The 27,018-nt window shown below is 30.2% G+C and overlaps 1 protein-coding gene across 2 annotated transcripts; it reads right to left on the bottom strand.

Moving 5' to 3' along the window:
- Positions 1 to 5,777: 5,777 nt before the first annotated feature.
- LOC145256276 (uncharacterized) lies at positions 5,778 to 18,096 on the bottom strand. Of its 2 annotated transcripts, XM_080114962.1 has the most exons (7): positions 17,935 to 18,089; positions 13,253 to 13,384; positions 12,379 to 12,481; positions 10,599 to 10,723; positions 9,884 to 9,992; positions 7,274 to 7,404; positions 5,778 to 6,850 (listed from the first exon to the last, which is right to left on the bottom strand). In XM_080114962.1, the coding sequence occupies exons 2-7, from the start codon at positions 13,326 to 13,328 to the stop codon at positions 6,765 to 6,767; spliced, it is 630 nt and encodes a 209-aa protein (XP_079971088.1). In that variant the 5' UTR covers positions 13,329 to 13,384; positions 17,935 to 18,089; the 3' UTR covers positions 5,778 to 6,764. The 2 variants fall into 2 exon arrangements, with proteins under 2 accessions (XP_079971088.1, XP_079971096.1); XM_080114970.1 differs by lacking the exon at positions 13,253 to 13,384 and having other exon boundaries at positions 17,935 to 18,096.
- Between the last annotated feature and the right edge of the window lie 8,922 nt (positions 18,097 to 27,018).

The following is a 27,018-nucleotide window of genomic DNA, read 5'->3' as shown; positions in this document are numbered from 1 at the left end:
CGAATTGACGTAATGTAAGTTAATAAACGTTTGTTTCTCTAAAGTATAATATTGTACATTTTTATATCATACTAAAAGAGACTTAATGAAGGTTGTTAATCTTAATATTAAACACGACACAATTGTCAAATTTTTCACACCACAAACCTGACAATATATTATCACACCAAAAACCTGACAATATGGAAAAAATAACGATTATATATATATATATATATATATATATATATATATATATGAACAAATGATTAATAAAACATGTAAAAAGACATCTTGAAAATGAGTTAAAAACATATTTAATTTTAAAAAAGGAAGAACAAGATAAGTGGATAGTCCTTAATCCGCGTAGTTTCGAAGAAATACTCTCCTTCTAATCAGAGGGCAAGAATTAGCAAACTGCGGGATCGGATTTTGCATGCAAAAGTATTTAATGAAACTACAAGTAAGACACAGATCTTACTTGGTTAAAAAAAAGGTGAGATAAGGGGAATAGGAGGTAAAAGAAAAATGATGAAAAGATTTCACATGAATGGGTAGTCCGGTGAAGGGTAAAAAATCCAAGAATGGTAAAATCCAAAACGGTCGAATTAAAAATAAAAATAAAAAAAGGCAGAGTTCCTTGGAAAAAATCGCAAATGGAATGAATTCCAAATCATTAAAAGAAAAAGCACTAGAGAATATTTAAAACACGTCTGTCAAGGCTGGAGGAATCAAGTAAATTACGGTTTAAAAAAAACAACAAAAAAAAACGGAAAAGCGGTGAAAGTTTAAATTTGAAAAGAAAGGTCAAACTGACCCAGACAAAAAGCGCGAAAGTTAGCGTTAATAATTAGGTCAACTTAGATATGCACGTGAAAGTCCCAGAATTAAATTAAGAAACACGGGCCAGAAGAACAAATAAATGGCTAAGTTTATTAAATGGAGCGTCTATTATATTATATTTCTTTATATTTACATTACATTTTTATATTTATATATATTATATATATATATATATATATATATATATATATATATATATATATATATATATATATACCAGCAGAAGATGAGTTAATCAATCTTTGTTTCTCTAAAACCTTTTCCTTAATTCATAATTAATAATGCAAAAACAATATCGTTTTATCACATGTGTTACTTTCATATATAATTTCTGAATTATTTAATTGCTACATATTGCTATGTGATATATCATTTTGGACGACTTTTTCGCTTTATGGTATCGTGTTATTCGTTATTCGTGCTCCTAATCTCTTCATTCATTTTTTCACGTCTTTTCCATAGCATGGACAAAATTCAAATCCGGACGATATCTTTGTTCCAGTTGTTTTTTCAATCAGGATAAATATTTTCCAGCAAATCTAATGTCATTTCTATGTAATTTTAAACAAATTCAATGTATTTCATACAGATTTTATTAATGTCACCGGAAATACTGTCAGCTCTGTATAATGACGTTAATTTTGCTTCTCACTGAAATTGGTTCTTAGTGTCTCCTCTATACTACCGAAAGAAATACTGCTACCTACGTAATTGTCACCTATAAAATAATGAAATATCCAAGAATCATAAAAATCAATAAGGTAAAAACAAAATTAGGAATGGCAATATGTATCGAAAAGAAGTACAAAAAAGAATTGTTATAATTTATTAACAAAACAATATATTTTGATAATTAAAAACTACTGAATCATTATACTAGAAATAACGTAAGGTGAGTTAATCAACGTTTGTTTCCCCGAAGGCTTTTCTTTACATACGTTTTTATTATACTAAATATGACTTAATCAACATTTGTTTTTCTAAAGCCTTTTCGTTAAATACTTTAATATTATACTAAATGTTAGTTAATCAACGTTTGTTTTTCTAAAGCCATTTCCATTATATACTTTGATAATATACTGAATTTGAGTTAATTAACGTTTGTTTCTCTATGGTCTTTTCCTTATATGTTTCAATGTGATACTATATGTGAGTTAATAAACGTTTGTTTCTGTAAAGGCTTTTCCTTATATAATTTTAACTTAAACTAAATGTGAGTTAATCAATGTTTATTTTCCTAAAGTCTTTTTTATATACGTAATGATTATACTAAATGGGGGTTAATCAATTCTTTTTCTAAAGCTTTTTCCTTATATACTTACAATTATACTAAATGTGGGTCAATCAACGTTTGTGTCTCTAAAGCTTTTTCCTTATATATATTAATATTATACTAAATGGTAGTAAATCAACGTTTGTTCTCTAAAGACTTGTCCTTATATGCTTTTATATTATACTAGATCTCTATTAGTCAAAGTTTAGTTCTCTTAAGATTCTCGGTGATGACGTAATGTTTCTTTCAAATTATAGTGTTACATGGAGAGATAACTCGAGATTATCATCATTGACGTTTGTTTAAATAGGACAATCCTCGCATATATTATCTCCAGTTAATTCGAATAGGGGAAGGGGTGATAAGCAGGGTGGTAACTTCCGGCGAATACGTTATGTCTCTTTAAATTATGGTGTAAAGTGGGAGACAACTTGAGATTATCATCACATGGATTAGCAAGTGTTTAAATGAGACACACCTCCTATACATTATCTACTTTTGTTTATTCCAATATAGGGGTGATTGGTGAGGTGTGTCATTCCTCTTTAATATAGGGTGGTAAGTGGGGAAAACTTATCATCACATGCATTGGTGAGTGTTTAATGAGACACTCCTATTAGATATTTTCTTTTTGTGTAGAAAGGGGTTGCTAGGCTGAGGCCTTTTTTCAGTTGATGACGCTATTAGTCTTTAAATAATAATAATTTTAAGTGGGGAACAACTTAATATTATTATCACATTGATTCGTGAGTATTTATATTAGACGATGCTCCCGGACTTCATCTCTTCCGTTTTATTCTTGTATGGGGGTTACTTCTGGTTATGATGTCATTCTTCATCAAATTTATAACACGATCAGCCAGTCACTGGCGTGTGACTGGCTTCATATGTTATACTAAATGTCTTAGAAGTGGTCTCATGAAGATATGAAGATGGGCCAGTCATTAGGGTCTGTGTATCAAGAAGAAAATCATACCTGAGATGTTGGATGTGGGTGAGGCTCCGTTATTCTCTCAATATGACCTCTGCACCCTGGTGGCATTCTGGTTCGAATTTTTTTTCTTCGTCCTCCGGACCACTTCGTTGTTTGATAGAGGCCTTCATGGCAGACTCAATAAAACCCACAACACGACACAATCGTAATATTTATGATTCATAATTAACTATTTATTATACAAAAATATATATTACAAAAATAATTTACACTTCACTTATCCTACAATTATCAAACTAACTAAGCTTAACTAGTGTTGAGAGGGAAGGGTCACCCGCTCTCGTTCACGGAGAGACAAAACACACGTGCTCATCCCACACCGTCTGGACGAAAAAGAGATCAATCAGGAAAGGGAATTCTGGGATTGCATTTCTGTGATTCTCTATGCTTATGGCCAAATCACCACACTACCATGCTGTAGAGTGTGGTAGCAACCGTGGCACTGAGATATAGTACCACAATTAGCGGAGGAGTTTGGTAAAGTCTTCAAAGGTCAACTCTGTAAATTTGTCAACCAAATTTTCGTCAGAAATCTAATTAAAAAGCATGTCTGAATACCCTTTATATAAAGTTTAAAACAGTTAGACCCCCAAATAAGCTTAATAGTTTGCTGGAGATCGCAAAGGTAAAACCTTTTGAACATTGATTTCTTAGCAGCTAAATTTTCAGCAAAAAACGGTGAAAAACTTGCCATATGTCTGAATACACTTTATGTAAAATTTCAAATGTTTAGACCAAAAATTAGTTGAGTAATTTGGTAGAGACCGCAGAGGTAATTTTTTAAAACTTTGACCCTAATTTTGACCCGTTTACATTTACTGCTATGGGCTCAATTAAATTATTAAGTTTGATCCATGCCCAAGTAATTATATATAAAATTGAAAGTGTTTAGACTCCAAATTGGCAGAGGAGTTTGGTAGAAGTCTCAGAGGTCAAATCGTTAACCTTTGACCCCTTAACAGACACATTTTCTGACTGAAACCCAATTAAAAAGATTTTGCACAATCTCTATACCCTTTATGTGAAATCTCCAGTCTGTAGGACGAAAATTGTCAGAGTTATTTGGTAGGGAAATGTCACAGACAGAAAGACAGACACACACACATACATTTTCACTTTTCTAGATATACTAGATATACTAGCAGTTCAGCCCCGCTTTGTTCGGGCGCTATGTACTGGTAATAACTTTGAATGCATATGTGTATATTAAAAGTATGCATATGTACGGTAATGCCTTTCTTAATAATAGGCTCTCTTAACAACCATAGAGAAAAGTTGGTAGAGCCAGCAGAGGTCAAATTCTTTTTAAATTTGAACCCAATTTTTACCCCTTTACATTTATTGTTTTGGGCTCAAATAAAATTTAAATGTCTGAGCCATGTCCAAGTAGCCTACATAAAAAATTAAAGTGTTTAGACCCAAAATAGGCGGAGGAGTTTGGTAGAGTCTGCAAAGGTCAACTCTGTAAACTTTAACCTCTTGACAGCCACATTTCCGGCCAAAAAGATATTAAAAAGCTTGCTGCATTTCTGAATACCATTTAGGTAAAACTAAAATGTTTAGACCCAAAATTTGCTAATAATTTCCTAGAAACCGCAAAGGTAAAATATTTTGAACTTTGACCTCTAGAAAGCCAAATTTTCAGCATAAAAAAAGAAAAACGATAAAAAAAAAGCTTGCCCTCTATCTGAATACATTTTAGGTAAAATTTCAAATGTTAAGACTAAAAATCGGCTGACTTATTTGTTAGAGACCACAGAGATAATTTTTTTTGGAAATTTAACCCTAATTTTGACCTGCTTAAAATTTACTGTTTTGGGTTCAAATCAAATAATAAAGTTGGATCCATGTCCAAGAAACCTATATTTAAAATTTCAAGTGTTTACACCTAAAATAAGCAGAGGGGTCTGGTAGAGTTCTCAAAGTTCAAATCGCTGACCTTTAATAGCAAAATTTCTGGCCGAACCTGATTAAATAGATTTTCTCAAATCTCAATACCCCGTATGTCAAAATTTGTGAAAATGTTTTTTAATCCGGTTTCGGGCAGAAATTTTGCTGTTAAGGGCTCAAACGTCAACGATTTTAACGTCCGAGTCAGTAGACCGAAAATTGACAGAATTATTTGGTAGGGAAATATACACAGACAGACACACACACACACACAGACAGACATTTTCACTTTTTTAGATACTAGATATACTATATATATATATATATATATACATATATATATATATATATATATATATATATATATAACAAAAAAATTATATATGTGTGTGTGTTGTCTGTGTGTGTTTGTGTGATGTATTTTATTCAAGCTTCGCAAATAATAACTGATTGATTAAATCCAACATCAAATAACCACTGCATTTCCACCACATAAGAGTTTATATTTTAAAGTAACAAATTCTGATATTAGTCCAAAACATTCTTTAGAAATCTATTATAAAAAATTCAAAAATTTTGTTTTTGCATGAGTTAATTTGAATGCATTGTTTTTCGTCGATCATCTTTTACCATTCATATCTACGACATTAAAATAAATTACAGAAAGGTAGAAAAAGAGAATAGCAGTCGTCTTTTTGATGAATAGTGAGATCAACAGTACACCAAAAATAATCACATTCATGAGAAACTTTGGGAAAATATTAATAACAATTTTCAATTAAATTACAAAGTCTGAAAGACATTTCATTTGAATTTTATTAACATTTTAAGCAAGGATAATGTTTTATAGAAAAGCATAAACACAAACTCATAAAACGCCTAGAGTTTTCTTTCTTGTTAACGACTCGCAATAGCTCAATAATACAAGATTTACTTCGGGAATAGTCTATAAATACTAGAGAACTATGTTCATAACAGGGGGTTCTGTGCGCCTATTTTCATAATTATTTTTAAATAGTTTAGAATGAATCCTTGTTTGCTATTAAATATGTCTCATTTTAGTGCCTTGTTTCTGTCTCTATAAATACAATAGCTACATCGATATTAGCAATAATTAAAGAAAATAATTTTCGAATAAGAAAAGATAAAGTTGGAAATCCGTTTTTAAAATAGTTACATTAAATTCTACGACATATAATCGTCTACAATATAGCCAACCCAATAAAAAAAATACACAGGCTTTGTCTTTTTCTGAAAACAAAATAAACGATAAAAAATTGGTCAACTGCCTGAAAAAAAGAACAGTGAGTAATCAAGATATAACGATGACTAAATGATAAAACGTGCGTTTCGCACGAAATCATTTTAAAAAAGGCAAATATGAATGGACATCTTTAGCTTATTGAAAAAGCGGAATAACGTTGCATTTCTGTATGGCAATAGGTATAGAACTCACGTCCTTAAACTATGGTTTAATCCGTAAAGCAAGAGCTATAATTCAATAAGCAAATGTTAAAATTAATAAGCAATATTTTCCGAGTGAGTTAAATTATAAAACTAGGTAATTTTAGAAATAATGAAGAAACCCTGTTTTTATTTTTGATAACAAAATCACCAAACCACATTATATAAATAATAGATAAAACACAAATGACTACAGGAAATCAGAATCCTCTTTTACAATGTCTATATGATGACAAAAAGCAGCAAATGAAAAAAAAAACTCTTGATTCTATGTAAAAAAGGTCCTTTCAATTAAGATTTATCTTTCTTATTAGTTGGCATTTAACGTCTCCTGTTCAAAGCCACGATGACAATCACAATTAGGTAGACTACGATTATAGCAGCAACAATGATGCCAATAAGTGCACCTACAAATAAAAAATACATGTTTTATAGATTAATAGAAAACTGTGCTAGCTTTTTTAATGTATTAAATGGTATTTCATAACTCAAAAAGCATACATACAAAAATAAGAGAGGATAGAAAAATAAGTGAAGAATATAATTGGGAGCTACAAGTAAGATAAATCGCCTGTAATTTATATGGGAAATGGTTCCGTTTTACTTTTATTACCACCATACCCTGCTATGTGTTACTATATGATTCTGAATGTTAAATTTTATAAAGCAAAGGCTGTCAGTATTTTTTCTATAATAACGTTGGAGATGGTGGGGGTAATAGTGATAAATAGACGCACTAAAATACAGTGTTTATAAGGAATAAAAATCATGAATAAATAAATGTAAACTTCAAAACGTGCAGATAAAAGTTTTAAAAAAATAATATTTACCGCGACTGAGACCACTACAATCAATGAGTCCATATATGACGTCTGCTATATAACCGTCTATATATTTTTTAGCATCCTCACCGCAACTGCTAACAGCCTCTTCTACACAGTTAAAAAGGTCGTCGATTTTACTGAAACAAAATTATGTGTAGATTTTAGCACGCCATGCAACTAAGACATGGTCACGTGTCATAAAAAATGTGCGAGAAATGAAGTTCATTTGACAATTGACTTAAACTATTTTAGTAAATAATTGTTGTATAATGGTTCATCTACACACTTATTGTATTGTTTTTTGTATAGAAATATAATTGATTTTATTTGTCTTATTAGGTAAATAATACTAAAAACAGGAGACAAGATATAGTTTTAAAACATATTTATTGTTAATTGCAGTCCGTGCAAACGTTTTTGCGGATTTATAATTTCATGTTTAAAATAGAGACTGAAGGATGGTTCAAGATTTACTAAGCAAATTCTCATGGGAGATCTTTGGTCAGTAGTAATGTGTGAGTATGAGATTATCATGGTAGAAGATAATTCCGTTTCTGTTAATTAAAGAAAGTTGCTTTCAGGTCAAAATGTCTGAAAATATTGTGGAAAAATATTCTTATAGTTATAAATCATTACTGATGCAATAACAATATGCATAAAATTAGTTACAATAATTAAAAAAAATTTCATCTACCCGATATTTATTCTACGTTGTTAATGCATTGTTTTAATGTTTAAATTGTTAATTGTCAATGATAATTCAGGTTAAAGATATATTAGTAAGCTGTACCAATTGTTTATGTGGTTTCGTGTGAAAATTAATTAGAAGTTTCCACGTATGAGAAGAGGTTTGAGCTATTTTAAAATAATTTCGTTCACTACAAAAAGAAATGAAAATCTTCATGTCAAATAAGGATAGTTCATGAAGTAAAACAAGACAATAATAATTCAGTCAAACCAGCTAAAACAAGAGTTTTTTTTTCGTTTTATATGTCGCTTGCACATGAGATATGGTGGCACCTTTGCCGTTTTGACAAAAAGTGATTGTTTCCTCATTTACGTTGTTTCAATATGTCGCAGTGCTTAAGGGCATCTTTGATAGAGTTACATCAAGTTTTGTTTCTGCCTTTTCTTTGCTCATTATCAATGAGGATATGTACACATCTCTATATTGTGTGTACAATAGTATTATTTAGAAAGAACTAAATCTGGTTTTTAAACTAACAACCTGGATGATAGACAAGAGAATCAGATACTTCTTCCATGATTATATTCCATCAAATTCCTACTCATCTATACCAAACGAATAATGTTTTAAATTGAAATGACGTTCTCTTTTAGGAACAGCTGCACCAAATTGGCTACTAACTTCCAGACGAGTATTTTTTCTTTTGGCTCCTTAGAAAAAAAAATTCACTTATACACAATGTTGAATATGTTACTATTTCTGAATTTCGTGATGAGCACTCATAATATGTCCTTATTTGATTATTCAGACTACTACTTTCATCTTGAGTGCGAATCTTAAAACGTTTCGGCTGATATAAGGTAAGAACTCCTTCAATTTGTTTCTTGATTTGTTGTTTTGTTGCATGTACCATCCTCGTTAGATTTAAAAATGTGTGATGTGTTTATAAATAGAGAAAGAGCATCAAGTCGAATCTACTTTATTAAACTTGCTAATGTCATACTTGATTTTGCTACCACAAGTAATGGAAATATAGGGAAACAAATACATCTGTGACAGACCTGGGATCATGATAGTGAGGCAGCATCTTATAATAAGAAAACATCCATGGATCATTTTAGAAGAAAAAGAATAGTCAGTGAGAGGCACTGAAGAATATAACAACTTCTACAAGGATTGGCAATAATCGTGGGCATCCAACAGTGATTGTAATCCGATAGGAGAATTGCAATAACAGTTTTAAATTTCACATCTTGTTTCTATGGGATCAGTTAAATTCGTGTTTTATAATTTAAGTGTACGTTTTCTTACACGCGCCTTGGAAGCTTCTACACTATATTATTAACGTTTAAACCATTAGAGGAAATTGGTTCATTAATTCTTTCTTTTTTATATATAATTGTTTGGTCATCATATTAAACAAGGTTATTCCCATATATATCTGCCAGGTTGGATCACTTAGTAGTTTATATTCTTAGTCATTAGAAATGATGCACGCATCCATCTGTCACGTGTCAATCGCGTTTTACAACTGTTAAATGCGTTTATTGCGCTGATTTACATAATAAATATTCATCGTTGTTTTTTATTAGATCGTGTACTTTAAGATTATATGATAATAAATGTTAGATATACATAAACAAGACTAAACAGTTTACAAACTAATAGTTTGATCAAAATATTTATGTCTCTTTGTTAAAGGGTTTCAGCTAATAAAATTGATGACAACTTTCAATATTTTTAATAAGAAGTTTGTCACAACACTGTCTGTTTTATATGCAATTTGTTTATAGTACATAAGGACATAAGATCAAATGTTTGATATACACAATAACTTAAAAAATAGGTGTAAAAAATACTGTTTCTACATTGAAATTTAAGAACTCAATGGATCACGTATTGGAAAAATGTAATAAAATTAAACTTACTCGCAGGCGCCATCTTTTGTACGAACAGAACCAGGATTACTGGGCATGCATTGACTTACTTTAGTAACTATTTTCGTTTGATTCAAACAAACTCGTGTTTTTAAATACACTGCAATGCAAAAACAAACATGTCTAGGTAATACAAAAGATGATATTTAAAAAAGGATTAAAATTTACATGCGGATACATACTCCTACCTTATTATTGCACTATATTCATCCCAATTAAAATATATTTATCTAAATCATCTGATATATGTAGTTTCAGAATATATATATGCATATATGTGTGTGTGTACATGTGTGTGTGCGTGTGCGTGTATTTCTTGCCCCCAAACACTTGTCATGTTTTGGTAAATATCTATGGACGCCCAACGCGAACATAGACCACGCAACATTATTGTACCAATTTTTTATGCATGGTTATATTCAGAATCATTTAAACATGGATATCTGAATTTCAGTAGCAGACATTTCAAATTAAATCCATTTTCAATTCATAAACATTTTTTAATTTGGATCAAATTTGGATCAAAATTATAACGGTTATAGATATAAAGTATTATTAGTATTATTACATACTTTTTATTTACAGGTAAAAAAATCATCATTTCACAACGTTCTTCTTTGCAGATCTGGTCATTACAGGTAACTATTTCACAAACACCATTCCAATAGAAAAAAGATGTTATAAGTTATATTTTTGAAATACCCACATTCACGTCCTTTTCCACAGATGTACTTCATTGTTCTGATTTCCATGTCTCGATAAACACTACTTTCTGTTATATGGCATCTCTGATGATAATCTTTAACACAGGTCACATATTTTTCATACAGTCTGCAGTAAAAAATAAAATAGGTAAATAGATGTAATTGGCAACCTTGCCATACACATCCCGATCATCACGAAAAAATCATTGCATCTTTCAGCATAATTCCTATAAATGTCAGGTGTTTTTCAACCAATCTATAGACATAGAAAGATAGGCGGAGTATGTATGTGAGAGAGATGAAACAACAAATATTCCAGAGTTTGTTTGATTTACAGATAAACCTTTTAGGGCCGAATTTAATACTGAAACAATACATACTGTCAACGATTCATGTAATACAACTTATTGAATATAAGTTGCCAGCAATCCAATACAAAGGGATCCTTTGTTGAACGTTACAACCATACCCTTTCACTTCCTACCTAGAGGTCTCGTACTGAACATCAATGGCTACTTTTCCGTTTTGACTGAAACCCTGAATTGAACAGGTAGTTGCAGGTGGCCGTACATGTGACAACCAGACTCGGAACGTTGGAATACATTGTAATGCCATGCCACCCCTTTCGATTGCTACATTCGTTTTTAATAAAACCTTAATTTCTTATGTAGCTGCAGTTTAACGTACATAAGACAATATTACAGCGGCCTTTCATAAGGGCTGGAAGATCCAGGTTAGGGTAAGGGCTACGGCACACTCGATAATTAATCTTAAACCAAATATGTAAACCGTACATGTGACATCATGATTCAGCCAAACGAGTTAAGAAAACAGCAATGACTCCAACAATTTATTATTTTTTATTCATGTAATAAGAAAATCGCCATTGAAGGTGACATAAACTCTTTATTTTGAGGAATTAAAGTCACCTTAATCAACCAAATAAATATTAAAAAATAACGAATTGATCCTACAGCAATTTACAGGAATCAGTTTGTTTTTATTTTTATACGACAGCTAATCTCAATTAAAAATCGGGGATCTAACATGTAGGAATAGCTCTAGTTATTTAAGATTTTTCAGATGAATAAATACGCATTTTCAGATGAATAAATACGCATTTTCAGATGAATAAATACGCATTTTCAGATGAATAAATACGCATTTTCAGATGAATAAATACGCATTTTCAGATGAATAAATACGCATTTTCAGATGAATAAATACGCATTTTCAGATGAATAAATACGCATTTTCAGATGAATAAATACGCATTCGTCTTGCATCGTGCTGCACTGTGGTACTACTAGTATTAGTACGCTGTATATGTTTTGAACACTTTTTACTTTTTTTATTTATAATTAGCACGGTTACCTGGCGTTGCCTAGTGCAATAATTTTATGTAAATTCTGTCTCTCTTTGCTTCTCTGCCTTTCGCTACCTCTCTTTTTTAGGTCCAGCCTGCCCCTCTTTCTTGACCGACACACATAAACGCAGGCAACCCAATTTGGAACAAGGGAAATAACTCCATGATTAAAATATTGCCTAGGAAGATAGACAAAGGTGTGCGAAATATTGTCAGGATGTTAGAAATAGCCCGCACCTCTAGAAGGGAAAATTCATCTTCACGTATAATAAACATTTATCATTATTTTAAATGCGGATATCATCATGGGTCTTGTATATTACAATTATCCGGCTACAAATATAGGTAAGTTTCATGACGTCAAAATTCCAGACAACGAAAAGCGACTACAATAAATCCAAAAAGAGCAAACTCACCCGCAAGAATATTCGAGTTTTGTTCGCTTTGAAAAATCTATTGAACGAATATGTTCATGACATCCTTTTAATTCCGACTGATGATCACAAGAATTCGTTGCGCCTGAAGGAAAAAAATGTTTTTTTCTTTACAGAAATTATTTGCGAAAAAAAAAAGTGAAGAACCAGGACGTTCGTCTTTTGTAAAAAAAAATTATTGCATCTTGTGCTTGCTTTGTGATACATTTGATGTTAACGAATAGAAGATTTTGCGTGATTCGTTGTACACTTATACCTTAATTTTTGGGGTATAATTAATAAAACCGAAAATTTCGTGCACAGTATTATTTCCAGTAACGTACATTACCTTTATTTTTAATATTTTTTTATATATAAGGATATTTTAAATAATAATGAGATAATTTCCGGGTAAGTTAACACTTACATATAACCTAGCGATTGTTTTAAATCATATAAATGAAATAAAACATACGAGCTTTAGAGACAAAAAAAAAAAACTAAAAAAACGCATACAAAAATATATTACAAAATTCTGTACCCCTCCAAACATACAAAAATAAAAGAGGGTAGAAAAATAAGTGAAGAATGTAATTGGGAGCTACAAGTAAGATAAATCGCCTGTAATGTATATGGGAAATGGTTCCGTTTTACTTTTATTACCACCATACCCTGCTATGTGTTACTATATGACTCTGAATGTTAAATTTTAGAAAGCAAAGGCAGTCAGTATTTTTTCTATAATAACGTTGGAGATGGTGGGGGTAATAGTGAAAAATAGACGCACTAAAATACAGTGTTTATAAGGAATAAAAATCATGAATAAATAAATGTAAACTCCAAAACGTGCAGATAAAAGTTTAAAAAAAATATTTACCGCGACTGAGACCACTACAATCAATGAGTCCATATATGACGTCTGCTATATAACCGTCTATATATATTTTTAGCATCCTCACCGCAACTGCTAACAGCCTCTTCTACACAGTTTAAAAGGTCGTCGATTTTACTGAAACAAAATTATGTGTAGATTTTAGCACGCCATGCAACTAAGACATGGTCACGTGTCATAAAAAATGTGCGAGAAATGAAGTTCATTTGACAATTGACTTAAACTATTTTAGTAAATAATTGTTGTATAATGGTTCATCTACACACTTATTGTATTGTTATACATAATTATTACAGTGTTTTTTTTTTTGTATAGAAATATAATTGATTTTATTACTTTGTCTTATTAGGTAAATAATACTAAAAACAGGAGACAAGATATAGTTTTAAAACATATTTATTGTTAATTGCAGTCCGTGCAAACGTTTTTGCGGATTTATAATTTCATGTTTAAAATAGAGACTGAAGGATGGTTCAAGATTTACTAAGCAAATTCTCATGGGAGATCTTTGGTCAGTAGTAATGTGTGAGTATGAGATTATCATGGTAGAAGATAATTCCGTTTCTGTTAATTAAAGAAAGTTGCTTTCAGGTCAAAATGTCTGAAAATATTGTGGAAAAATATTCTTATAGTTATAAATCATTACTGATGCAATAACAATATGCATAAAATTATTTACAATAATTAAAAAAAATTTCATCTACCCGATATTTATTCTATGTTAAACTTTAACCCCTTAACAGCGAAATTTCTGGCCGAAAACGGGTCACATAGATTTTTCCAAATCTCGGTACCCTGTATATTAAATTTCTAGTCTGTAGACTGAAAATTGACAGAGTTATTGCGTAGGGAAGTGTACGCACACAGACACACAGACAGACAGATAGACAGACACGTTCACTTTTATAGATATACTAGCATGGGGTCACGGCGTTGCCCGGGTATTTGGAGGTGCATGTAGATAAAAAAAAAAGCGGTCAATTTTTTAAAACTTTGACCCCTATTATGACCCCTTAACATTTATTGTGTTGGGCTCAAATCAAGTTATTAAGTTAGATTCATGTCCAGGTAACCTTTATCTAAAATTTCAAGTGTTTAGACCCAAAATTGTTGATGGAGTTTGGTAGGGTTCTCAAAGGTCAAATCGTTTAACTTTGACCTCTTAATCGCCAAAATTCTGGCCGAAAACCGATCACATCGACTTTCATCGAGTCATTGCGTAGGAAATATACACACACAGACACACAGATACGTTCACTTTTATAGACATATAGATAGATAGATTGATAGATTGATAGATAGATAGATAGACTAATAGAATTAAAAAAATATATACGTATACATAAATATATATGGAAACAATTTTTTGTTTACTGTAAAGACTCGAAATTAGTGAGATTGACGCAGAATCTCGAGATAAAAATATCGCTCCCTGAAGACGTGACCACCCCCTTTTCCATTCGCCTGAGTGCCGTCTCCGAAGAGAAATGTCTTAAAAACTTCACGTGTATATATTTGTAAAATATCTGTATTTTTTGTGAAATTAATTTGGTAGATTAGAATTTCAAGTGTCTGTTTTCTTTCTGCCTGCGTGAGCTTTGCAATTCGTTTTCAGCATACCAGGATTCAATGTGACGGCCTCTCGAAGAACCAGACGACACGAGCCGAAGTTTTTTTAAGACGATCAGGAGTCCTTTTGTGACTTCCCAAGAGAGGTGGGCCACAGGACAAACATACTAAAAAAGTGGGATACCCTTTCTCCGGAGTATTGCTGCAGTCTAATTCAAGGAATTCCAAAATATTGTAAGCTTTGAAATTGCAGAATGGCTATGCCACTAAACATTTACAAGTTCATTGTGTTCCTGCTGTATTTGCGTTGCATTAATGTCCTAAAGTTACATTTAAATAACAATTTTCTATTGTGCGGACTTTCTTTTTGCCTCCTCAATTTGAAGTTATTTTTTTAATTGGCGTGAACATTAAAACATTTCAATTAAAAGTCAAATATAAACATGGAAAATTATAGAGTAATGAAAGGCGAATAAAATGAGGTATAGGTTGTTTAAACAGTTACATTAAATTTAGCTTAGATTTGGAGTTATTGAAAAAAATTACAAGTGCAGACTTTCTTTTTGCCAGCACTGGATATAATATAGATATTTAAATATATATATATATATATATATATTTATATATATAAATATATGTATAAGTACATATAAGTACATATATCTAAATATATATATAAATAAATATATTTTTAATATATATATTTAATATAAATATATATAAATAAAATATATACAAATATAAATAAATATATACAAATATACATAAATATAAACATATATATAAATACACATATATAAATTTTTATATAAGTATATATATAAATATATAAAATTATAGATATATTTTAACAAATACATATATAAATATATATATGTGTATGCATATATTTAAATATATAAACATATATATAGATATTTAAATATATATGTAAATATTTATTTTAGTATATAGCTAAATAGATATAAGTATAAGTATATTTATATAAATCTATATATGAATATATATAAATATATATATATAAAGGTATATATATATATATATTAATATATTTTTATATATAAATATATATATATACTCATAAATGAATATACATATATGTATATAAATATATATATATATGTATGCATACACATAAAGAAAAATATTTACATTTATAAATATGTATCAATATATAGATATATCTATATATCTATATATCTATCTATCTATCTATCTATCTATCTATATATATATACCTATATTATAAATACTAACATGTCTTTTCATTATATATATATATATATATATATATATATATATATATATATATATATATGCATGTAAAATGATGGAACGATTTCCATATTTTTCACGCTTCCGATACAATGACCGATATTGTGCTAAATTCTAGACTCCGATACCATCACCATTTCCGTTTTCGATTCTTTTTTAATCTTAAAGTATTTTACTATAAAATTGTTATTTTTCTCGATATTCTTAAAATCACATGTAAAATATGCAGAGATTTTTCTAAACATGAAAAAACGTTTGGGGAATAATATATCGATTTTAGCTTCTCTAGTGGTTTAAAATCAATAAATATTTAGTATTTTATCATTATTACCAGCACTGGGCTATTTTTCTTTAAAAAAAATTAATTAATAAAGACAAGAATAAGAATCGTATCGGGATCGGAAAATATACATCAATTTTCTGACACCGATTCTGATACCCAAAATTTTCCAAATTTTCCGATTCCCGATTCTGATTCTGATTAGTTGCTCTAACACTAATATTGATTCATAAAATTACATATATATATATATACAAATACATATATATATATATATATATATATATATATATATATATATATATACCTATATAAATATATTTATATATATATAAATATATATATATAAATATATTACATACAAATATATATGTATTTATATATATGTATAAATATATTATATATAAATAAATATCAGTGTACAGATATATATAAATATATATATACATTTATATATATATATAAATATATAGATAAATATATATATATAATGGTATATATATACATATATATATATTTGTATATATATTTGTATATATATATATATATATATATATAGAGAGAGAGAGAGAGAGAGAGATAGATAGATGGTGTAAACAAAAAACTATAATATAAGATATATACTTATGCATATGAGTTTAATCATGCATTCAACAAGAAATGACATTATTAAGAATATCGGATGGATATGCTTTTTATTCCTACAAAAATAATTTTATTAGCATTTTTAATTATCTTTATATTGTCTTTTTTTAATTCCTTCTATCTATAAGCTTCACCTAAAATATTGAACTGTGTATTATTCTCAAAATCTTATTTTAAATTAAATTATCTAATTCTTATTTTGACAATCTGTCTGGCTGTCTATCTGTCTGTCTTTCTCTCTCTCTATCTCTCTCTCTCTCTCTCTCTCTCTATATATATATATATATATATATATATATATATATATTATGTATATATGTATATTTATATAGATATATTTTTTTACGGTTTTCAACCAGTTAGAACACATGAAAAATCTTTTTAGTTACAAATCCTCTGTTAGAAAACAATATCTTTTATTATATAAACCCTTGTAAGTTAATCTTTTTATATTTGTATATTTCTTTTTCATACGTTTTATACGTTTATCCAAACTTATGAATTATGTAATTTTGTATAAATGTGTGTGTGTAAATATATATAGATTAATTAAATGAATTAAATAACCAACTAATAATGTTATTATTATTTTATATGTGCATGTGTCTTTCTCTCTTTCTCTTTCTCTCTCTTTATATGTATATGTGTGTACATATATTAGTTAACAAAATTAAAAACACCGAAAAAAAAAACAATTGAGTTTAAACGCCTTAACTTAAAATAATAATAATAATTATTATAATAATAAAAATAATAATAATAATAATAATAATAATAATTATTATTATTATTATTATTATTATTATTATTATTATTATTGTTGTTATTGTTATTGTTATTGTTATTATTATTATTATTATTATTATTATTATAATAATAATAATATTTTTACACCTACCTATGATTAAACACAAGCCAAGTACAATACAAGCAATTGTGTGATGATTCTTCATACTTATGTTGTAATAAGGAATGTGATTATGCAACTCTAATTTCCAGTCACTGGTAGTGTGATATTGTGTTTAAAATCTTCTGTTTATAAAACGTGGTCTCAAATGATCAATGACAGTGAAGCTATTTCAACCAACCAGAAATCAAGTCAAACACAAAAATCTTTTTCTAATTTTAGTATTCCGAATCGTAACTATTAGGGCAAATAGTAAAAAAGATACTGCCCTCCTTTTGAGGAAATATAATCCTCCTTCAGCAAATGACCCAACCTTCGAAAACCAAGTATTACTTTCTCCATTCTAAATGAGATATTATTTTTATTGCTTGAGACGTTTTTTTTTTTGCGTAAGACATTTTTATTATGATTATTTTTTTTAGGAACTAGATATTTTTCACATAAAATCTGGACATTGCCGCCAACCTTACCTTCATAGGAAGTCAAATAAAGCGGAACCAGAGATAAAATCTAATAAGCTCGGACTATACGTTGCCAGAGTTCTGTTATTTCTATTTGAAATTTAGAAAACGCTGAAAAAAATAAAGCTCATAATAAACTCTTATGAGTCAAAATGTCATCTTTTAGAGTTAAGTCCAGAATGCAACATCATGCTTTCGGTTCTAACAAACCATGATAACATGAAACAACATTTTTTTAATTACATTTTCACCCCAAACAAGGCGCATTGCCACTTTGGTGTAGGGGCTACTATCAGGGGCAGCAACTACTGGGGCACTATGTTGGGATTTGGGCAGCAAGATGTCGGTTCACGTTGCACTTGAACTTCTGCATGTCAGTACAGTTAGGGAAGCAGGAACTTGGAATGGAATTCCAGAGTCTAGCGGTTCTGGGGAAGAAACTACTGGAGTAGAAATATATTTTACATCTGAGGATCTCTACTGTGTGGGGGTGGGATTTAGCTGCCTGTCGGGTTTGTCGACGGTGTCTACGTCGTGGGAGCATAAGTGTCTGCAGTTCGTCAGAGCATTCACCATTAAAATACTTGTAGAACAGGCAGAGGGATGCAACGTTTCGTCGATGGGACAGAGACTGAAGCTTAGATGCCAGTTCAGGGCCTATCAGATTCGCGACTCTTTTTTTAACCTTGTCTAGGAGCGAGAGACTAGTAGCAGATGCACCAGCCCAAATATGACAACAATACTCCATACATGGGTGAATGGTGGCCTTATAGAGGTACAGGATACTTTCAGGTGTCAGTAGTTTTCTAGCACGGTAGAGAGAGCCTACCTTTTTCGCAGCGGCCCTGCCAATGTTTTCAATATAATTGTTCCAACTCATGTTTCCTGTGAACATTAGGCCAAGCAGTTTGAAAGATGTACTCTCAGACAGGGAGTCACTGGCCATTGCTATTGGTGGCAGAGAAGGTTTCTTGTAATTATTGAAGGAAACCAGTTTAGTCTTGGCAGCATTGAACGTGACCATCCATTTATGTCCCCATTCCACTACAGATTGGAGGTCATCCTCTAGTCTATTTGCTATTTCTTTAGAAATGTGTTCATTTGTTTTTCTGTCATGCCTGTTATAGAATGTAGTGTCATCAGCATATATACCTATCTCAGAGGCAGTTTTGTCGGGGAGGTCATTAATAAATATTAGGAACAATAGAGGTCCAAGGATAGACCCCTGAGGCACTCCCGCATTTAAATCACACTGTTTAGATGTACGACCGTCGAGGACAACCTGGATTTTTCTCTTATCTAAGAAGGATTTAATTATGTTAAGTATTCTACCAGTGATGCCGTATGATTTAATTTTCCTGAAGAGACCCTTGTGCCATACCCTGTCAAAAGCCTTAGATATATCTAGAGCTACCGCTCTGTCCTCCCCCGCTTTGTCCAGTGAATGGTATATACGTTCAGAGATTACAGTGAGGATGTCAGCTGTGGAACGGGCATGTCTAAATCCATATTGTTTGTCAGTCATAAGTTTAGCATCTGTAAGGTTCGGACTAGAGCATGGTTAATTATGGTCTCAAATATTTTGGCGAAAAGTGGGAGGAGGCTAATGGGGCAATAATTTGATGGGTCAGTTCTTTCGCCAGAATTCTTGAATATTGGTACCACAGAAGCAGTTTTCCAACAGTCCGGAAAGCATGATTCATTAAGGCATTTGTTGTAGAGTTTGGAGAGAACTGGAGCTATTTCGGCTGAGCACATTTTTAATAGCACAGCTGGGATGAGATCAGGTCCACATGCTTTTGAAGTGTCAAGGTTTTTTATGATAGCGTGTACCTGAGCAGGGGTGATTTTTAGATCGTCTAGCGTGCCGTCTGTCCGCAAAGGAAAGTCAGGCAGGGGGTGGTTAGTAGGGTCCAGTGTGGAGTTCGAGGCAAACCGGCTGGCAAGCATATTAGTCTTGTCGGTTGCTGAGCAAACAACCTCGTGATTGTTGGTTAGCGGGGGAACTAAAGAACGATTCTTTATGGAGGCAGGTCGTCGACAGCTCACCCCTATCAAAAATAGCCCATTTGTCTGTTGATATTGCTTTCGGAGGAGATAAGATGAATTAGCGTGGCCACATTTGAACTAATGCATCTCCTACTAGTTTCTCTATACTAGACATAATCGAAAGTCAAGTATCCAATCTCCCGTATTATCAACTAAACTTTAACCCTGTCTCATCGCCGCAATGTTGCAGCCTCGTGCTTGGTTTACAAGTATTTTAACAAAACTCTCATAAACTTGCTTTACAAGTATTTTAATGGAACTCTGATAAACTTGCTTTACAAGTATTTTGATGAGACTCTGATAAACTTGCTTTACAAGTATTTTAATGAAACTCTGATAAACTTGCTTTACAAGTATTTTAATGAAACTGATTAACTTGCTTTACAAGTATTTTAATGAGACTCTGATAAACTTGCTTTACAAGTAGTTAAATGGAACTCTGATAAACTTGGTTTACAAGTATTTTAATAGAACTCTGATAAACTTGCTTTACAAATATTTTAATGAAACTCTGATAAACTTGGTTTACAAGTATTTTAATGAGACTGATAAACTTGGTTTACAAGTATTTTAATGAAACTCTGATAAACTCACAATGTTTCTTTCCACCCTTACTATAGAGATCTCTGGATGCCAGAAAGTCTTCTACTCTAATAGTTTATTCCTTCTGGTTTCCTCTTTCCGTGACTATACTGACATGCACACGTGTGATGTAAACAGATATAATGCCGCTCAAAATCTCAAATTGTGTTCATGTCGATAAGGTTCAGAATAGTAGCCTTTTACGCCCAAGTGGCCCTGTGCCTTGTTTGGGATGAATAACAATAAAAATAATTCTGGGTCGTGTGACAGTGTTAACAATTAAATACAATGCACATGAATTCTCTCGAAAAAGTACTTTTGCAGTATATTATATTTAAATTAGATGGAACTATTTACTCATGCAGAGATTGCTTTGAAAATGAAAGCATATGTACAACCAATCAATGTTAGTATAGTATAAAGACAGTTAGAAACTGTTTCATATGACAACCAAGTATAATCATTCCATATTACATTACAGTATGTTATATACTAACTACATTATCTATTATATAAAGGAAAGTCGTCCTTATGTTTGTTTGTTTGTTTGTTTGTTTGCTTGTATGCGAAAAGCTTGTGACAGCCGTATCAAATAATGACAAAACTGGTATCGTAAGAAAAATCAAACTCTCGAAAAAATATCGAAACATTGGCCAAAACGATTAATTTTCAGTAGGCGAACTGACCTTTTTTTTTCTATGTGGGGTTAGATATTTGCCGGCAAATCCAATATAATTATTACCTTATTTTAACAGAGTTCAATGTATTTATCTAGATTTGAAAAAATGCTAACTCACGCTAACGGAAATGACGTCGTATCTCTTAAATGATGTTTTTTTTTATTACTTCAAGCAGAAATTGGTATTAAGTGAGTCTTCAATATAACACCGAACGAAATACTGGTTTGCGAGTAAAAAAATGGAATCTACGTAATTGTCGCGTGTAAAATGGTAAAATATGCAAGATTCACAGAAAATCGATGAGGTAGAGAAACTATCAATGAGAATATATATCGTTTTAGGAGAAAACATTATACATGTACTTAAAGGAAGTCATTTCCTCGGAAATTACGTCATTTATTATAGCAAAAGTATATCATGGGCTATTTATTTATTTACATAAACAATTTACGTGATTTTTATCATGTGATGCCAACAATCCGTGACGGGTATGTACGGAATATTTATGTTGTCGCTATTTTGGTTAACAATGTTCAATTTTTAATTAAGACTTTTTCAGAAATGTTGGCTTTTATTATATTTTACTTATTCGAAAGCTTTTATTAATACATTAGTTTCATTTACTTTTTTAGTGAATTGCATTTGTTCTGTGATTTAAATTAAATGATCAAATTAACCTAAAACTTACATACAAAAACAAAACATGTCGAAAAACAAAAACAGTCAGTCGCTATTTTATAAAAAAATATAAAGTCGTTATTTTTCATTCAATTTTTAAATTAGATTTAGTTTTGCAATATAGGAGTTTTTTTATATGACATATTTTGTTCATTAAATGAAATCAAAATACATTTTATATCAATCAATTCGATTAAACATGTTTTAGCTTTTCTTTTTACTTTTGAAGTCGTTTAATTTTAAAATCATATTTTGTTTTCTAATAATAAACTTTTATATAATTTATTTTGTGTATTAAATTAAATCAGGATTCATTTTACATATCAATCAATTCGATTAAACAAGCTTTAATTTTTTCTTTACTTTTTAACTTATCGTCCAATTTAAAAATCATATTTTGTTTTGCATGCTTTGATCTTTTTAGCTGCTTCTAATAAACAACAACAATCGTTAAGAATGACTTAAAAATAAATATTACCTAGTTTTATGTGAATTAATAACTGGAGAAAAAATGACAGTCTCTATATTGGTTTAATCTTTGATTTTATTAGATTTCATATCGATCCATTGACACTTTCTTTTTGTTTTTCTTAGCTCATGATATGTTTGTGTAGTTTTACTACGTGAAAAAATAACAGTTTTCTGTTTACCTTTAAACTTCTTTTTTCAGTTCTAAGCTTTGCGTAATTTTGTACAACACGAATGAATGATTCGATCAAAAAAAAAAAACATGTGTTTTTTGCAGAATTTAAACCGATTAATAAATTATTTCTTGCCTTTGGTAATAATATTTGTGAATTAAAAGAAAAGCTACTGCCCAGAATATAAATGTTATATTTTTTATGATTTATTTTAGCGTTGGAAAAATTCATGGCGATAATTATATTAAATAGCGTTGTATTTTTTGTTTGAATTGAATATTTTTGACATGTCCTTTTTGTGCACATGTTTAAAGTTTTATTGGTGACCCTGTACCAGAGTACCCTTTCCACTGAAAATGCGTTTTTCACCCTTTTTTACCTTTTTTCCGGTGATTATCATAAATTACAAACCGTTTTAGGGTTGTTTGGAAAATAGAACGGAAATTTTAATTTCGCTCAGTTTTAATTTTAAGCGCCAATACAATCGAAAGCAATCGAATCAATAAAATTCAACATTCGTACATTTTATATTATAAAACAGAAGTTTTTTTTTATAAATATAAAAATGTTTACAAATTTTATAACGAATAAAAGTCAACTTGGTAAAATTTTGGGTATTTTTTACATTATGTCCTACTCACGGTTCAAATCTAAATTGTCGACTAGGATACGTTTTCGGGTATGCTGACAATTACAAATGGCTTTCGGAATAAACACCCTTACCTCCCCATGTTTAGGACGGCTTTCGAAATAGACAGCCCCAACCACTCCACTGTAAGAACGGCTTCCGTAAGAGACACTCCAACTTCTCCATGTTAAGAACGGCTTTCTGAATAGACACACCAACCTCCCCAAGGTAAGAAACGGCTTTCGGATTATACACCCGAAACCTCCGCTATGTTAGCATACCTAAAAACCTACACAAATTGACGTTTCGAGCGTGAACGACGAGTTTTCGGTTTTGCTCGCGAATGCGCAGTTTAAAAATTAAAAATTAAAATGAGACGAAATTAAATTTAAATTTCCGTTTTATTTTCAAAACAAGCCAAAAAACAGACCGCTGTCGTCAGTTTTTACAAAAAATAAATTCAATGGCATTTAGGATGGGGGTTCACTTTCTCGTCTTACTTACTCCTTGACTTACCTCTTATCTCTTTACCGACTTCGACATCTTTTCATCTTTCGGACTACTATTATCAGCTAACCGTCTAAACTGAAACGTGAGAAAAACACGCAAGCTGAGAATAGTAGTCCGAATTGAATCGCAAGATGAAAACAGTAGTTCAAAAGAAACGGGGGCGAATCATGTGCATTCACGAGTCAATGACAGTAAAATATTGAATTGAAATTTTTTATAATTTGCCTGACGCCAAAATTTCGTTTTACGATATCTTTTTTAATTAAATTTATAGGTGAAAGTACAGATTAGTTACAAAACACCATCTTCACCTCATGTTAAGAATAGCTTCCCGCAGATCTGTACACCCTAAAAGTGCGGTGTTTTTCATCTTTTTTATTTTAAATAAATCCATTTTTTCACAACCAAGAAATGAATAATGTGCATGCGTGTAAAACAAAACAATCACGACTTTTTCACTTCCTTGAGTAATTTCATATTAAGAACGGCTTTCAGAATAAACACCCATAACCTCCCCATCTTAAGAACGGCTTTTGAAATGGACACCCCTAACATCTCCATATTAAGAACGGCTTTCGGAATAAACACTCCATTTTGGGGAATATTTGCCAAAATTTAACTGTGATATTCTTTGTCAGTATACCCACCCGCAAATACTATAAAAATAATTCTGAGCGAGCTGTGTCAGATTCGACATTTTGTAGTTATGCTCACAGCGTGTAAGATTGATCAACCACATTTGCTCTGGGAAGAATTACAAAATATGTGTACAGACTTTCTTCATCAAACATGAGTGCAAAATGAAAATATGGCAATTGCATTTTCTCCTATAATTTTGTATGTGTATTGGTGACCTATACTATCGAGCCTAGTCATTTAATCATAAACTTACTAATTGTGTAATGCTAGAGCCTTAAGAAATAAGAAATATAAATGACAGAATATACCAACAACCTTATTATTATCAAGCATGTGTTTAATTCACGCAACCAACTGTACCTCGACTGATGAGCAGAGGAATATTTATCACAGCGTACTGGAAAACGTTAAGGACAAAGGCATAACTTTCTTCATTGATCCTCCTTGTGGGACTGGCAAAACTAAATTAAACCTGCTTCTTGCTAAAATTTGTCTCACAGTTGAATTACAGCAACACTTCTAGATGGTGGAAATCTGCACACTCTGTTTTCTCTGCCATCAGAAATTACACGACAGGAAAAACTATTGTGTAACAATAAAAAAAAGAATTCAGCAAAAGCCAAAATTCTTTTAAATTTTAACTTTATTTGAAACAACAATGATCACCAAAAATAGCAATGGGGGATTTAGAATCAAGGCTACAAAACTTAGAAGACAATAAGGCCCAATACATTTCCAGTAATGAAATAATATAGAGGATATAGGGATATTTTTCTGAATTTACAATGTTGTCATCTGTAAATAACGACACGGTGATGGCGGTGGTGGTTAGAAAGAAGCATGATTATTTTGCTTTTAAAAGTGCTCTAGAGGTTTCCAGGGATTCATATATGTATTTATATCACCCGTCTGAGACTAGGTATATATATTTAAATATATATTTTACATTACCCGTCCTTGAAAAGGAAAATTATTTCATATACGTGCTTTAAATTTCCTGTTCTAAGGAAAATACAATTATTTCATATATATATGTTCTGTAATACCTCTCCTAGGTGAGTTAAATATTCTTCTGCTTATGATACACAGACATAAAAAATCCTCTATACTAAGAATAACAGGTATGTTTAAAATCAATCTAAGTTTTCTCTGTTTTATATGGCCCGCAACTACGACCAGTGGCTATAATATAAATCCTAAATGTCTGTGTGTGTTTGTATGTTTGCTATAAACATTTTACAGACGCATCAAACAATGACAAAATTTGTATCGTTAGAAAGATCTAACTCTGAAAAAAAAAATAATAATACCGAAAAATTAGCCAAAACGATTCATTCTGTCTGGGTGAACTGTGCGTTTTTTTTTTTGTTTTTTTTTTATTGCTATGGGAGTCGATATATTCCAAAAAATACGTAATTTTACACACATTTACGGAATTTTAACAAATTCAATGTATTCATGTACATCTGAAAAAATGTTGACTAATGTCAGCGGAAATAACGCCACTCACTATAATATATTATATCTATAATAATAATAATAATAATAATAATAATAATAATAATAATAATAATACTAATAATAATAATATATTATATCTATAATAATAATCTCTTTATGATATATTATATCTATAATAATAATATCTATATAATATATTATATCTATAATAATAATAATAATAATATCTATATAATATATTATATATATAATAATAATATCTATATAATATATTATATCTATAATAATAATGTCTCTATAATATATTATATCTATAATAATAATCTCTCTATAATATATCTATATAATAATCTCTCTATATTATATCTATAATAATATATATATAATATAATATATCTATAATAATAATCTCTATAATATATATTATATCTATATAATAATCTCTCTATAATATATTATATCTATAATAATAATCTTTCTATAATATATTATATCTATAAATACAATCTCTCTATAATATATTATATCTATAATAATAATATCTATATATAATATAGTATATCTATAATAACAATATCTAAATAATATATTATATTTATAATAATAATCTCTCTATAATATATTACATCTATAATAACAATATCTATATAATGTATTATATCTACAATAATAATCTCTATAATATATTACATCTATAATAACAATATCTATATAATGTATTATATCTACAATAATAATCTCTCTAT

The sequence above is a fragment of the Euprymna scolopes genome, chromosome 3 (assembly GCF_053919585.1).
Source record: "Euprymna scolopes isolate OS-2025 chromosome 3, ASM5391958v1, whole genome shotgun sequence".
Lineage (NCBI taxonomy): Eukaryota > Metazoa > Mollusca > Cephalopoda > Sepiida > Sepiolidae > Euprymna > Euprymna scolopes.
Note: the sequence above shows the minus strand (reverse complement) of the source record. Positions and strands in the feature narration are given on the sequence as shown.